Source organism: Dama dama, chromosome 20 (assembly GCF_033118175.1).
Source record: "Dama dama isolate Ldn47 chromosome 20, ASM3311817v1, whole genome shotgun sequence".
In the NCBI taxonomy this organism is placed as follows: Eukaryota; Metazoa; Chordata; class Mammalia; order Artiodactyla; family Cervidae; genus Dama; species Dama dama.
Window position 1 is genome coordinate 100,668,537 of NC_083700.1, and position 16,824 is coordinate 100,685,360.

The following is a 16,824-nucleotide window of genomic DNA, read 5'->3' on the forward strand; positions in this document are numbered from 1 at the left end:
ATTTATCAAGAAGGATTAATAAAAGGTTAATGAAAGCTAAAGTAGTTGAAAATGAGGCATTTAGAATCAGTATAATAGGAGAAGAGGAACCATTGAAAGTTTTTGGGCACAATGACAGGAAAACGTTGCTGACTTTTCTTTTCGAGTATATGCATGGACCCTGGAGGTGCTTAGTAGGGAGGAATCAGAGCCTACGAGGCCAGCTAGGAAGCTTTGGGAATGAGGTGAGGTAATGAGGGCCTGACATTTCTTAACCAGATTTCCATAACCAGATTCCTCAGAGCCTCTCATGCTGTTTTTAAATCTGTCACCATCTGTTCTCTTATACAAGTGGACTTCTGTCATCACCATTCCATTGAGAGGTTTCTTTCTAAAGTTACTTGATGATCTGGCCAAATCTAATGGTCATTTTTTTGTCTTCTCGGTGGAGAACCACTGTAGCAACCAGCCTAAGCACCAACAATGGAGACACTTTTTATCTCCCCAACAAGAATATGTAAAATTGAACAAACAGCAAAGAAAACAGAAACCCAGTTTTTCAGATTTTAAATTTAAGAGAGATTTTTATAGTCTGCTTCAAATTACAGTAGAACTAGTAAACATAAGCACAACAATGGAATACTTTTTACTCATGATGTCTTTGACTAGGCACAAATTCGTCCCAGCCTATTTAGATCTTAACCTACTTCAAGTCTTAGCTAAAGTTCTTCCATGTTTCTTAAGGCTGCAGCCCATGTTGTCTTCTACTTTTTTCTGAACCATTACAGAACCCATAGCTCTTTTTCAACTCTTTTTTTGTATTTGACTTTCCTAGTTGGAGTATAGGTTCCTGGAGGATAGAAATTTTATCTTAATTGCTGTGTGTATAAAATTTTACTCTAGAATAATCTTGTACACTTGTGTAATTATAAATTCTTGTTAAATGTTATAACAGTATTAAGTACTTAGTGTATGTTCATGTTTTATTACTGAGATTCTCATAAAGTCTCAGTGGCACTGGTGGAAGGAAACAGAAGTTAGAGATGGTTTTCAATAGGGAGCATCCGCAATATCAGTTATATTCCAGTTTGCAATGTACTTTTACATTATCTTTGAAAATATGACTAGCTGCGTGGGGAATTTGAACAAAATAAAGCTATTTGGTAGAGACTTAATTGAGGCCAATATGATGACAGCCTGGTTTAATAATAGCCAATGCTTGTAGAATAAAATGTGAATAATAATAGCAACTATCAATACTGTTATCACCACCACTAAGAGCTAACATTTATTGCCTGTTTATTGTTTGCCAGTCACTGTACTTTATATCAGCAAGAGGTAGATACTATTATTCTAATATTACGAATAGGTATGGTAGAAAAACTGCTAGATTGGGCATCAGGAGCTCTGAGCTCTGGTTTTAGTTCTACTGTTAACTATTTGTATGAATTAGTTTTTCATCTTTAGATTGAAGCGACTGTTCTCTGACCTTTGGGTACTTTGCCTCTCTTTGACATTCTGTGATCTCTAAATTATCTTGGCTCCTTATTCCACAAGTTTCTATAACTTCTTTCATTCTGGAAACAGGCATTTCTGGCTGAGATTGTAGAACAGGAGGGTAAGGTTTTTTTTAGATCTCTGAAGGTGCTGTGTAGAGGAATTTAAAGTTCAGGTTTCAGAGGAATGCATTTTGTAGAGATGGGAAGGGAAAATGAAAAATGTAAAACTGTTGATCAGAATATAAGAAAAAGAATATCTGGTAATGCCGATAGAATCCTCATGGCTGTCTCTTGATTTTACCGCTATTGCTTAATCTTGTTTACTTTATGGTTCATTAGTACCCTCCCTAGATAGTCTTAGAGCAATATTATTAACTAACACTTGTTCAGTGTTTCTTCCTAGTGTAAGTTACCCATTTAATTTTTAATTCTCAAAGTAGTATTTTAACCATAGGTACTATTATTGTTTCATTTCGCAGATGAGCTGTGGTTTAGAGATACTAACATTTTCACAGTCTCACAGATAGTAACTTGTAGATTATGTACTTGAATTCTCGTCTGCTTGACTCTAGAATCTGTGTTCTTTATCAGTTCTACATTGCCTTCCAGAAGTTCAGATCCTAAGCACAAAGTGTAGGTTGTTTTTTGCCTGTGGTCATTTGGAATGAAGGGTATATGTGGGATTTTCTTTGCCACAATTTTTTTCTTTTTACTGAGATATTTTAAGTTTCCTATTTTGTTTTCTTTTTTCCTTTATTTTCATATCAGTTAGAAGTCTTTCATGCCTCTCTGCTTTGTTGTCAGGCTCACTTTTCCAGCTTCTTTGATCCCAGGGTAGGAAAGTTTGTACCCTTTGTTGAAAGTTAGCTATGCTAGTGTGAAGTGTCAAGCTTTGTTTCTATATTTTATCTTCCATTCTTAGAGCAGCTTCCTTCTCTCTCCAGAATATGTGTTAACCTGGCAGGTGTTGTTTTTTCTTTTTTCCTTCTTTGAATGGTAATGGTTTGAAATTTTTCAGCCTTGGAGAGAAATAGATTACAGAATCCAGATTACTGGATGTTTTTGTAAGCCTGTCCTTGAGTTTTTAATGCTTCTTTTCCAGCTTTTCATTTATGTGACTTTATCTCTTATATTCTATACTCCCAGATCTTAGTTTTTTTTAAAGCTTATTCTTTGACTTTTTTTTTTTTTTTTTAAACCGCATGGTGCTGCCCATTCTCCATTTCTGTATTTCATCGGTGTCCTTGAGTTTGCATTCCTCTTTTCGGTCAACTCCCCCAGCTAGCTTGCCTCCTTGCTATTCTTGTCTACCCTGCTTTGCTCTTCCTACCTCCCACCTGCTCAGCTATACCTTCTTTCCTCCATGTAAATTCCTGTGCCTGTTTCTCAATTACTACTCTGACCTCTTGCCTACACTTTACTTTTGGTATTCTTTTATATGATTTCCCTAAAATTTATGTAGAAGAAATGCCAGATATGTAGTCCTAAGTTTTTAAAGGGCCTGTGGTGTTGGTGAGTAAAGAGCTGGACTGCAGACAGATTTTTTTTCATACTGTGATCCTGTCTGTCTGTTCAAAGTGACAGTTGTTTTAAGAAAACTGACATAAAAATCGCTTTGTGTGTATGCATTTTTCTATCTCTTGGATAGTTTCAAACCAAATTTGTTGTGTTTTGGAGAGGAAGAAATTAAGAAAAAAGGTTGGAAATGTTAATCCCTTAAATATTCTGTCTGGTCATTAATATGCTCAATCTTTTTCCTCCAGATTTAACTCAGGCTTTCCCTCACTTTGGAACTCCTAGATTTGTGAATATTGGATATTTTGAGAAGCAGGGGTTCTTTCCTTGATATTGACTAAGGAGTCTATTTACCTTCAGGATGACATCTGAACTGGAGAGCAGCCTAACATCTATGGACTGGTTACCACAGCTCACCATGAGAGCAGCCATCCAAAAATCTGATGCTGCACAAAATGCACATGGAACAGGAATTTCCAAGAAGAATGCACTCCTTGACCCAAATACAACCCTGGACCAGGAAGAAGTCCAACAGCACAAAGATGGGAAACCTCCATACAGTTATGCCAGCCTCATTACATTTGCAATTAATAGCTCACCCAAAAAGAAAATGACTCTGAGTGAGATTTACCAGTGGATTTGTGATAACTTCCCATATTATAGAGAGGCTGGCAGTGGTTGGAAGGTAAGGATTTTATTTAAGTTTTTATTTTTATACTGTGAACAGGAACAGTATTAGCTTCTACTGAAGGTAAAGCTTTGTGGAGGTTTAGGTAATTAAAGATGAAATTCTGATTACTAGTCATTTTTAGGATGTAAAAGAAATGTTTTTAATTCAATGAATAACTATTTTTGGTAGAATATTAATTTGTTAGAACTTTATTATATTAGAGGGCTGACATAGCATAAAGTGGAAGTAGGGATAATGTAGCATTCACTGGAAAACAGTACCCACAGTTCAGGTAAGTTGAGAGTCTAAGGTTCAAAAAAACCAACATAGTATTGCAAATAGTATTGTTTTCATGACCCGAGATTTTTTAAAAACCTTTATTTTGAAAGAATTCTAGATTTACAGAAGAGTTATGTAAATAGTACAAAGTGTTCATCAATATCCTTCAACCACTTCCTCCATGTTAATACCTTATATAACCAACCATTAACAAAACTAAGAAAGTAATACTTTTGACTAAGCAGTACTGTTAGCTACTAAGTAAATTACAGACTTTATTCAGATTTCACCAGTTTTTCCACTAATGTCTTTTTATGTTCCAGGATTCATTTCAGGATCTAGTCTAGGATCCCACATTGCATTTTGTTGTCATTTGTCATGTCTCCTTAAGCTTCTCCAATCTATAACTGTTCCTCATCTTTTCTTGCCTATAATGATCTTGACACTTTTGAAGAGTACTTGACACTTTTGAAAAGTACTTGTCTGGTATTGTATAGAATGTTCTTCGGTTTGGATATATCTGATATTTTCTTGATTATATTGAGGGTAGTGCATTTTGGGGAGGGATAATACAGAAGTGATGTGTCCTTTTCTGTATATCAGTCGTATCAGGGGGAACTTGATGTCAGTTTATCTTATTACTGGTAATGTTGACCTTGGTTCTTTGGTTAAGATGGTGTCTGTCAGGTTTCTCCACTATAAAGTTACTATTTATGACTTTGTAAATTATGAAATGTTTTGGGGGAGATACTTTGGCATGCAAGTACCTATTTTTTTCCTTAAAACTTTATTCATTTCAGCTTTCATTGGTAGATCATTACAGCAGATTTTGTTTTCTAGCTGTGATTTTCTCTCTTCCTTTATTCCTTCCATATTAATTGGGATTCTTCTGTAAAAAAAAAAAAGCTTGTCCCTTCTTCCCCTTTTATTTATTTATTCACTCATTAAATCATTATTTGTGACAGTTGGCACTCATGGATATTTATTTTTTGTATTGCTATTATTTGTTCCTCAAATTGGTGCTGCTTTTGCCATTGGGAGCTCTTAACAAGTTGGCTCCTGTAACTGTTGATACATGGTTCATTTCTTTTGTTTACCTCTTAACTTTGTGACTCCACGAGATGTTCCAGGCTCATCTTACACCTTTCCTGCCCCAGCTCTAGAATCAGCTGCCTTTTTAAGAAGTCCGACCTCCTCACCTAAGCTTTTTCAGGAACCTTCAGATTAGTTACCTGCCTAACTTATGTTATGCAACAGATAACTCAACTTTCCATTGTATCTGCACGTGTTGCATTCGTATTCTTATGTAGGAGTTATCCACTTGTGTGCTTCATGGAGGTGTGTATATTTGTTTATGTGCTTGTGGAAGAAGGGGGTTTACAGAGCTGCCATTAGCTGGTAGTTACACTTGTTTCTCTTAAGCTTTCCTGTCTTAACATCTTTGTCTTTTTTGTTTGAGTCTATTTATAAAAGGCATTTACTGAATTACTGTGTACCAGTGATGTGCTCTGTACCGTGCCAGATAACCAAGTGCCTTATGGGAAGGGATTTTTTTTTATCTCTTCCTCTACTCCATGCCCCAGCATAGTACTTGCATTTAGTAAGCTTTAATAAATGCAGTTTGAATGAAAGCCAGCATCCTGGTCCCAGCTTTCTTTCCTAGCTTTATTTTTTGTTAGTTCCCTCTCATATACTCTTTCTTCGTCTATCTGTTCCCACCTATTATGTCCTTGATATAGATATTTTGATTTCTTGCTTTTTTCTCTTACTTGTCCTTAGACTTTCTCTCTCGCCCTTTTTTCTGTTAGCTTTATTCTGTTTATTCTTTAAGCTCATATGTAACCTCTTTTCTCCCTGTAGAATTCATCTTTTGTGTTTCTGTATGTTTTATTAACTCTATTACCAGGTGGCACCAGTGGCAAAAGAACCCGCCTGCCAGTGCAGGAGATACAAGAGACGTGGGTTCGATCCCTGGGTTGGGACGATCCCCTGGAAGAGGAAATGGCAACCCACTCCAGTATTCTTGCTTGGAAGAGAATCAATCCCATGGACAGAGGAACCTTGCGGGCGGCAGTCCATGGGGTCACAAAGAGTTGGACACGACTAAGAGACTTAGCACACAACACTATTATAGAACTTACAGGTTTTTGTTCAGAGGTTTTATTTCGTCTTAGTCCACCCGTGAGTGCCAGATTCGGTCTGTTGTATTTCTTATTGCTGGCCAGCCCACGTTATGGTCTGAAACTGATTTAGAAATACTGATATTTCACCTGAAAGATACATGGTTTGAATGTAATGAAGGAGAAAAATGGGAATGGGTGGAGAAATAATGCTGCTTTTTAGAACTAAACGATATGCCAGGGAGATTATCTGGTTCAGTTTGTTGCTTTAGGAAGCCCTTTAATATTTCCAGGGATTGCTATTTCATAATTATTCTTTTAAAAAAAGTTTCTTCCATCCAATTTTAGGAGCCTAGAACTTGTCATAATTACTTTTAAGTTTTAGTTTTGTAAACATAGAAATGTAATATTTTGAACATTTGAAATGGAGATACATGGAAAGTGATTTATCTTCTCCTTTGCCAAGGTCCTATCTCTCTTTTCATGTTTACAAGTTCCCATTCATCGTCCTTAGGTTTGTTTAACATTGCTTGTGCAATTTTCTGTTTACTATTTCTTCTTCAGGTAAGGAGGAGATGGGTTAGCTAAAAATGGAAGGTCATGTAGAATTTGTGAAATTAGCCTGTATTGGATGAAAAGAGAGTGGAATAAAGATCCTAAAGCAGTTGTCATCCATCTTTCCAGAAACGGAACGTAGAGCCAGTTAAAGTTACCCAGAGGAGAAAATGTTGCTGTGCTTGCTTAAAAGATTCAAATAGAATTTTAACATTTAGGTGAAGTGAAAGTCGCTTAGACTTGTCTGACTCTGTGACCCCATGGGCTATACAGTCCATGGAATTCTCCAGGCCAGAATACTGGAGTGGGTAGCCTTTCCCTTCTCCAGGGGATCTTCCCAACCCAGGGATCAAACCCAGGTCTCCCGCATTGCAGGCGGATTCTTTACCAGCTGAGCCACAAGGGAAGCCCAATATTTAGGTGAACTCTCTTTCATTTTGTGCCAAGGCATTGAAGGGCGATCACAGATTAAAAACAGTCCTTTGAATAATCCATGAGAGTTTAAAAAACTATATGAGTTTCTATAATTGAATGATTTTATAATCTGAACTAGAGGAAAAGGAATTTAGACTTTTGTGCTATCCACCTCACGGAAGAAAATTAACCTGTTACTGGAATTTAAGGTAATAAAAGAAAAATATGAAAGAGTGGTATTGGTATGTGGGGTATAGTCTATTTTTCTGAGTGAAGGAAAAAGAAAGAGTATATTATGTATTTGCTTATAGTAAAAAGAAATTTAGGAGTAATAAACTAGAAATACAGTGAACGTAGTTATCTATAGGTATGTATAGTATTGAGGTAGAAGAGAGAAGGAAATGAGATTTTGAGTGTACCTTTTTATATAGTTTTGAGTTTTAAAACATCGTGTTTCACACATTTCAAAAACTATATGTAAGTAAATAAAGGTTTAAAAAAGAAAATCTTAAAACTGAATATAAGTAGTAGTAGTTGTAACTCAGCTAGTAAGTAATCTGTCTGCAATGCAGGAGACCCTGCTTCTATTTCTGGGCTGGGAAGATACCCTGAGGATAGGTTACCCACTCCAGTATTCTTGGGTTTCTGTCTGCAGTTCGGGAGACCTGGGTTCGATCCCTGGGTTGGGAAGAGCCCCTGGAGGAGAGCATGGCAGTGCATTCCAGTGTTCTTGCCTGAAGATCCCCATGGACAGAGGAGCCTGGCGGGTTACAGTCCTGACACAACTGAGTGACTTAAGCACACAACACGTACACACAGTTGTTGTGCAGTCGGTCTTCTGGATTCTCTCTAGACTGAGATCCTGGGTTATTTTCTTAAAATCCTTTGTTCCTAGACTTTTGTGGTCATCTCTTCTTGATCCTTGACCTTGATTATTGTGTTCTGGTTTTTGTTGTTGTTGTTCAGTTGCTCAGTTGTGTTCAACTGTGCAATCCCATGGACTGCAGCATGCCAGGCTTCCCTGTCCTTCCCTATCTCCTGAAGTTTGCTCAGACTCATGTCTGTTGAGTTGATGATGCTGTCCAACCATCTCATCCTCTGTAACCTCCTCCTCCTCCTGCCCTCAGTCTTTTCCAACATCAGGGTCTTTTCTGATGAATCAGCTCTTTGCATCAGGTGGCCAGAATATTGGAACTTCTGCTTCAGTTTTAGTCCTTCCAATGAATATTCAGGGTCAGTGTCCTTTAGGATTGAGTGGTTTGATCTGCTTGCAGTCCAAGGGATTCTCAAGAGTCTCCTTCAAGTCTCCTTTTAAACCACAGTTCAAAAGCATCAATTCTTCGGTGCCCAGCTTTCTTTACAGTCCAACCCTCATATCCATACATGACTACTGGAAAAACCATAACTTTGACTAGATGAACCTTTGTCAGCAAAGTAATGTCTCTGCTTTTTAATATGCTCTCCAAGTTGGTCATAGCTTTTCTTCCAAGGAGCAAGCGTCTTTTAATTTCATGGCTGCAGTCACCATCTGCAGTGATTTTGGAGCCCAAGAAAATAAAGTCTGTCACTGTTTCCATTGTTTCCCCATCTATTTGCCATAAAATGATGGAACCGGATGCCATGATCTTAGTTTTTTGAATGCTGAGTTTTAAGCCAGCCTTTTCACTCTCCTATTCCACTTTCATCAAGAGACTCTTCAATTCCTCTTTGCTTTCTGCCTTAAGGGGGTCATCTGCCTAACTGAGGTTATTGATATTTCTCCCGGCAATCTTGATTCCAGCTTGTGCTTCATCCAGCCTGGCGTTTCACATGATGTATTCTGCATATAAGTCAGATAAACAGGGTGACAATAGACACCTTACTCCTTTGTGACAGGATGACAATATACATGCTCCTTTTCCAACTTGGAACCAGTCAATTGGAAGTGATCAAACAGGAGATGGCAAGATGTGAACATTGACATTTTAGGAATCAGCGAACTAAAATGGACAGGAATAGGCGAATTTAATTCAGGTGACCATTGTATCTACTGTGGGCAAGAATCTCTTAGAAGAAATGGAGTAGCCCTCATAGTCGACAAGAGTCTGAGATGCAGTACTTGGGTGCAATCTCAAAAATGACAGAATGATCTCTGTTTGTTTCCAAGGCAAACCATTCAGTATCACAGTATTCCAAGTCTATGCACCAACCACTAATGCCAAAGAAGCTGAAGTTGAACGGTTATGAAGATCTACAGGACCTTTTAGAACTAACACCAAAAAAAGATATCCTCTTCGACCTAGGGGACTGGAATGCAAAAGTAGGAAGTCAGGAGATATCTGGGGTAACAGGCAAGTTTGGCCTTGTAGCACAAAGTGAAGCACAGCAAAGGCTAATAAGAGTTCTGCCAAGAGAATGCACTTGTCATAGCAGACACCCTCTTGCAACAACACAAGAGAAGACTCTACACATGGACATCACCAGATGGTCAACACTGAAATCAGATTGACTATAATCTTTGCAGCCGAAGATGAAGAAGCTCTATACAGTCAATGAAAACAAGATTGGGAGCTGACTGGCTCAGATCATGAACTCCTTATTGGAAAATTCAGACTTAAATTGAAGAAAGGAGAGAAAACCACTAGACCATTCAGGTATAACCTAAATCACATCCCTTACGATTACACAGTGGAAGTGACAAACAGATTCAAGGGATTAGATCTGATAGACAGAGTGCCTGAAGAACTATGGACAGAGGTTCATGACATTGTACAAGAGGCAGTGATTGAGACCATCCCCACAAAAAAGAAATGCAAAAAGGGAAAATGGTTGTCTGAGGACGTCTTACAAATAGCTGAGAAAAGGAGAGAAGGTAAAGGCAAAGGAGAAAAGGAAGGATATACCCATCTGAATGCAAAGTTCCAAAGAATAGCAAGGAGAGATAAGAAAGTCTTCCTTGGTAATCAGTGTGCGTCGTAGGATAGAACAAATGACTGCAGATATTGGTATTTTGGGAGTCCTGGCTCTCACAGTGGGAGAAGAGAAATATATGTGGGAACATGGTGATTGATTGAATTAGAGATGCCAGATTAAACTCAAGCTGAAAATAAAAATCAGTGAGAGTGCTTCTAAAATTCAGATTCCTGGGTCACAACTCCAGAGATTTTAAATTAGTCATCTTAGAACCTAGTAATCTTCATTACTATTCATCTCAACTGATTCTAGGGTAAGTAGGCTGTACTTTTGAGAAATTGCTTTTGAAGACATGGTTTTCAGGGCCAAGCAGTTTGCCTTTAACTGTTATTTTAGTTGAGTTCAGTCACTCAGTTGTGTCCGACTCTTTGCAACCCCATGGACTGCAGCATGCCAGGCTTCCTTGTCTGTTACCAACTCCTGGAGGATGATGCCATCCAACCATCTCATCTTCTGTCATCCCCTTCTTCTGCCTTCAGTCTTTCTGAGCATCAGGGTCTTTTCCAGTGAGTTGGCTCTTCACATCAGATGGCCAAAGTATTGGAGCTTCTGCTTTAGCATCAGTCCTTCCAATGAATATTCCGGTTTGATTTTCTTTAGGATTGACTGGTTTGATCTCCTTCCTGTCCAAAGGACTCTCAAGAGTCTTCTCCAACACCCCAGTTCAAAAGCATCAATTCTTAAGTGCTTAGGTTTCTGTGGTCTACTTTCACATCTATACATGACTGCTGGAAAAACCACCAGTTATATAACCTGGGCCGTTTTCCTCTGCCTGTAACTCGGCCATCCTAGTGACGTCTGCCTCTGCTCTTTGAGCTTTTTTCTTAGCATTGTTAGATGTAGCTTGTCTCCAGGTTGTGAGGTCTGAAGTGATCTCTTTCCTGTTGTGTGTTGTAAATACATGTCATGGCTCTCATAGCTCTCTTGGTGTTTTTATTTTCTGAATATGCTCTTGGTTTGGTATTTTTTCCAGAAGATACATGATTCCCATGTGAAAAGCATTATATTCCATTTTCTGAATTGGTAGAAGAGATCCTTACCTTTATGGAGACTGCTCTTTTGATAGAGAATACAATATAGAGGAGGAAGAACATTAAACAAATCATTGTGTAATGTGAAATCTACATTTTGCCTGACCTAATCATCTATGAAAGTCAGAAAAGATTTCCTTAAGGAACTAACATTTAAACTAAGAATGAATTGGAGATTGAGTAGACTCAGGTGAAGGGAATGAAGGAAGGCTGGAGGCCATAACTTTTGTAGTAAATGAAAGCCTACAGATGAGAGTGAACATTGGCGAGGATGAGGGTAGAGGACAGATAGTATAGATTTATGGATAGCAGGGTAGGGTGAGGTCATGAAGACTTGTGGAGGCTTTAGGATTTTAGATTTTATCCTAAGTGCAATGGGAATTTACTGAAGCAGTAAAGTCAGATTTGCCTTGTAAGGAGGTAACTGCCTGCTGGGTGGAGAATGTTGGAGAGGGGTAAAGAGAGGAACGAAGCTATTGCACTAGTTTTTGGTGAGACTGGTGTCCTAGACTGAGATGGTAACAGAAGAGATGGAATAAAGAAGGTAAATTGAAGGCTTATAAAATTTGGTGACAGATTTGTTTTAGATGGTAAGGAGAAGGGAGGAGTTAAGGAGGCTTGACAGGTGTCTGATTGCAGCAGTTATATGAATAAGCAGAGAAGAGGAAACTGAAAGAAGACCACATTGGAAATAAAGATTGAGTTTAGTTTTAAACATATTGGGTTGGAGTGTCTGGTGATGTCTAGATTGTTGAAAGTTTATGTTAATTTAGCAGAAAGGTATGGAGATCTGGATAGATAGATTTAAGTGTAACAGATATTTATTGAAGCCATGGCTGTGGATGAGATTGCCTAGACAGCAAATGTAGAAATGAAAAAAGAACAGTGGCAGAATCTTGAAGATTTCCAACTTTTAAGCCTTTTATAGAGGAGGAAGACCCGAGTAGAGATGTGTTCTTCCAAGGCCATTTAGAAAACATGACCATTTTGATTTTATCTTGATTTTTTTTTTTTCATCTTGAAGTTTTTAGATGGGTAGTTTTTCTGATTGGTTTTTTCTTTCCTTTGTCTTCTTTTGGATTTGGACTAAGTACTGTTTGTGATTTTATTTTATCTTCACTATTATTAGTTATATCTCTTCCTAAATTTTGTTTTAGGAAGTAATTATTCTAGAGTGTACCACCCATATCTCTAACTTATCACACTCTACCTTCATTATACTATTTTATGTATGGAGTGAGAGCTTTATAAACCTTATACAGTTGATCCTTGAACAGCCCAGGCAGTGCAGGCTGACTCCTCCACAGTCGAATGTATGATTTTACAGTTGGTTCTCCATATCTGTGGCTCCACATCTGCACATTCAACCAGCCTTGGATTGTGTGGTGCTGTATCGTATTGTGGTGGTGGTTTAGTCACCAAGTCATGTCTAACTCCTGCAACTCCATGGATTGTGGCTCGCCAGGCTCCTCTGTCCATGGATTTCTCAGGCAAGAATACTGAAGTTGATTGCCATTTTCTTCTTCAGGGGATCTTTCTGACCCAGGGATCAAACCCATGTCTCCTGCATTGCAGGCGGATTCTTTACTGCTGAGCCACCAGGAAAGCCCACTATAGTATGTATTTATTGGAAAAAAAGTATGTTTAGTGGACCAGTGTAATTCAAACCCATATTGTTCAAGGGTCTACTGTACTTCTGATTCCCCTGAGCCAGCCTTTATCTTGTTATCATGTTTTCCTTTTACATGTTATAAACCTCATAATAAGCTGTTATGTTTGCTTTAGACAGTCGTCTTTTAAAGGCATTACGAATAAGAAAAAGCGATTTTTTAAAATTTGCCTTCATTTTCACAGTTTCTGGAACTCTTCATTTCTTTTTGTAGTTTCAAGTTTCCATTTGGTATCATACTTCTGCCTGAAGAACTTCCATCTAACATTGCCAGCCAACTGGTGGTACAAAAAGTGAATTTTTCCAGCTTTTGTGTCTTGCAAAGTCTTTATTTTGCCTTCGTTTTTGAGAGATATTTTCATTGCATATAGAATTGACTTTTTCTTTTATTATTTTAAAGATGTCGCTTTGTTGTCTTCTAACTTGCACAGTTCTTTGAGACATCTGCTGTAATTCTGATGTTTATTTCTCTGTGCATAATCTTTTTTTTTTTTCCTCTTCCTTCAAGATGTTCACTTCATTTTTATTTTCAGCATTTGGGCTATAATGAATATAGGTGTGTGGATTTTTAATTCCTTCTGCTTGATGTTCTCTGAGATTCTTGCATCTGTGATTTGATGTGTCCTGCATTATTTTTGGAAGATTCTTGACTGTTACTACTTCAGATTTTTCTCTGCCCCATTCCTTTTCATTTCTTCTTCTGAGACCCTAATGACATGTGTTGTTACACAGTTCTTTTTTTTCTTTTTGTTACACAGTTCTTGGATGAATTTTTTTGTATTTGTTCTTGTGTGCATGCCCGCATGCATGTGTGTTAGTCTGGATAATTTCTACTGATCTATCCTCAAGATATCTGAACCTTTCCCTAATTGTGTCCCATCTTCTGATGAACCATCTAGGGAATTTTTTATCTTTGACCATGGTTTTTTGAAACCAAATCATGTTACATTTGACCCTTTCTTAGAGTTTACACATCTCTGTTGAAATTCCCCATCTTTTGCAGTTGTGTATCACTTCCCCACTGATGCAGTTGTGTACTTTTTCTACCTGTTGCTTGAACATACAGTTTTCTAAAAGTTCTTGTCTGATATTTCTGACATCTGCGTCATTTCTCAGTGGGATTTCTGCTGATTACTTTTATCTTTTGACAGTGGGTTTTTTTTTTTTTCCTTCTTTTCCGTGTCTCTTGCAACTTTAGACAGTTTTAGCTACATGTGTAGAAGAATGGTTGAGATAGAGGTAAGTGGTATTTATAACTGTAAATGGACAATCATCTTTCTCCACAGGTCATTTGTGTCTGAGTTGAATTACTCTTACCAGTAGTTGAGCTGGATTTGAGTTTCGTTGTTGGTACCTTTACCTTTGGTATACCACAGACTTTACATTCCTCCTGCAGTAGGCTCCTGTTACGTTGTGCTTGGAGACAGGCTTGGGCGCTGTAGAGTTTTCTCAGTGTTCTGCTTTCTCTTTAGGTTTTAGTTGTCTCTGCCCACCTTGCTACACATGGGGTCTCCATGCTTCTGCCCCTCCTCCATCAGTAGATTACTACTTGTTAGTCCTGCCAGGCTTGTGCTAGGGTCCAGTGGTTTTGTTTTTTTGTTTTTGGTCTTGATCCAGACTTAGTCTTACTCAGGCCCTTGGACCTGTTAGGGGGTGAGGTGTCCTTTTTCAGTGTTTTTGCCCCGTCAGCCAGATCAGTTACCTTTGTTTGTCCAGGTACATTTGAGTGGTAGTTGTGCGACCCTTTGCACGCTGTAGTCAGCCTCCACCTCCGTGTGGCGTATTGGAGTAGAATCCTGGCCCCAGGGCAGCTTCTGACACTTGTCCCATTGTTGTTGCTGTTACTATTCAGTCAGGTCCGACTCTCTGCAACCTCACGGACTGCAGTATGCCAGGCTCCCCTGTTCTTCACTGGCTCCTAGAGATTTTGGAGCGTTTCATTAAGAAGAAATGGCCTGTAGGTATTTTCTTTAAAACTTGAGGCATAGTCCTGCTTATTCATGAAAGGTTACCTGTTTTGCGGATTCTTCAGGCCTCTACGTGCATTTCCTTCTATCCAAGTTGGTTTTTCTTTCCTGCTGCATTAAGGAACCTGCATGTTCCTGCCGACTTGTGTAGCCCATGTCTTCCCATTTGGTTTTCTTTCTTACAGATTGTAGTGAGAACCTAGTTGGCTTTTATATGCTCTTGTATTGGAGCAGTGGAATTTTTTTATTTACAACTTTTTAAACTCATTAAAAAGTGATAACATATGTGCCTTGTAGATCATTTGAACATGATAGAAAAGCAAAAGGAGGAAAATAATCTTCACTTATAGTTCTGTGTAGAATAACTCCTAGCATTTTGCATTCTGCCTTGTTTCTAAGAATAAATAAATTAGCTAATAAATACATACCACAATTCACTGTGCATATAATTTTTTATTTGGTATTTAACATTAATCATAGACATCTTCCTGCATCATTAAAATATCTTACTAAACATTTAAAAAGGGACATATACTCCATTATTCGGAGTTTTGTAAGATTCACTGGAGCTGTCTTTTCCAATAACTGTTTCCCTTGGCAGCATTCATAATTTGAAAATCAGAAAGATTTAAATTTGAAGCTCATTTAAAAAGATTATTCCATTTGTAATGATATGTCAGCATATAGCGATATTTAGGTTGCTGATTCTGTTTTTAAAGGAGGGTTTTGGTTTTTGGATTCCAGTGACCCTATAGCTTTTCTTTTTTAATTTCAGAATTCCATCCGACATAATCTGTCACTGAACAAATGTTTCCTTAAAGTGCCTCGATCCAAGGATGACCCTGGAAAGGTAGGATTCATTTTCTTAAGATAAAATAATTGGATTCCTCATTGTATCTGTTGGCATATTTGAATCTGAGTTATACCTATTATATAAAGAAAAATAATTGGGATGAAAGCTTCAGGACCTTGTCTAGTTCATTGATAAGAAACCTTTGTGAAATAGCAAGTCCTCCTTTACCCTATGCTCCCTATTCTACCTCACCTCGCCTTACCCTATTTTACTTTGTATGCTTCAAGGAAACAGCAGACAGGAAGAGATTTCTTTTTAAGCAGTAAGAAGCTAGCTAGCTACTGTAGAGCTGGTCGTCTGTTCCAGGTTGCTGTTTCTAATCTAGTTTTTGTTTGGTTATTTTTTTAAGCGTTATGTTTTAAATTAAACATGACTTTTGAATTTCTTGTTGGAACCGCAATTTATTGTTGCATATAAGAAGTGAATTTGGGGCAAGGGGGAAAGAAGTGAATCTGTATGTAATTGGCTAGTGGAAGTAATTCTTACCCTGAAGTAAAATTTTTCTCTGTTTTATCCTTGTTTTCTTAGTTGCCGTTTTTTCCTCTTCATTCCATTTATCTCGTGCCATTGTTGCAATTTTTTAGTATTTTATTTGCAGAAACTTCCTTTTTTTGAGTTTCAAACTGTATCAACTGAATTGTGGCCTGAACTTGGTACTAGTTGTTTGGTTTCTAAAGCTCAGAGTACTTGGACCATTTTTCATTGTCATGATAAATTGGTAGATCAGGACTTTTGAGGTAGTCTGTTTGTTGGTAAGCACACATTCTTTTTTGGTTGGTTAGACTCCTTGTCACCTTCTTCAGGCTACTGTCCCTGAAAGAATTTTTCCAAAATGTAAGCCTGATCTGTTATCACACTGTTTTTAAAAGCACTCTCCACTGTCCTGGAGATGTTTCTTATATCCTTTACTAGTTTTTCCTTAATCTTCCTTTCTAGCTATGATTTCACCTTATTCAAGATCCATTGTGAGGGACTACTTGGAGTTTTCCAGACATACCTTTCATATAGTTTTCTCCTATTGCACAAACTCCCTCACTTGTCTTCATACTCCTTGTTTTTTAAGATTGAGCTGCAACATTACCCTGTGGAGTTTTTTTGTTTTCACATACTTCAGTTGAGTTTGTTGTTCCACCTTTTGAGTTTCTGTTACTTTGTCATCACTATAGTGACTATAGCTTCTAACTGATTTCTCTATCCTAGGGCTTACTATCTCCAGTATATAGTAGCCAGCCATCTTTCAAAAGTGGTCATATGATCTATTTAAAAATCTTCATTGGTTTATTTACTGCCTTTAGGTTAAAGTCTAAATGTGAAGAGGATG

The 16,824-nt window shown here is 37.8% G+C and overlaps 1 protein-coding gene across 7 annotated transcripts in view; it reads left to right on the forward strand.

Moving 5' to 3' along the window:
* FOXJ3 (forkhead box J3) overlaps positions 1–16,824 on the forward strand; it is a 142,787-nt gene that overhangs the window by 42,890 nt on the left and 83,073 nt on the right. For 5 of the 7 annotated variants that reach the window (XM_061122230.1, XM_061122228.1, XM_061122233.1 and 2 more), the window contains exons 3-4: positions 3,354–3,678; positions 15,426–15,500. In XM_061122230.1, the coding sequence (XP_060978213.1) occupies positions 3,354–3,678; positions 15,426–15,500 (400 nt within the window). The remainder of the gene's footprint in view (positions 1–3,353; positions 3,679–15,425; positions 15,501–16,824) is intronic. The other 2 variants (XM_061122232.1, XM_061122234.1) reach the window with 1 other exon arrangement.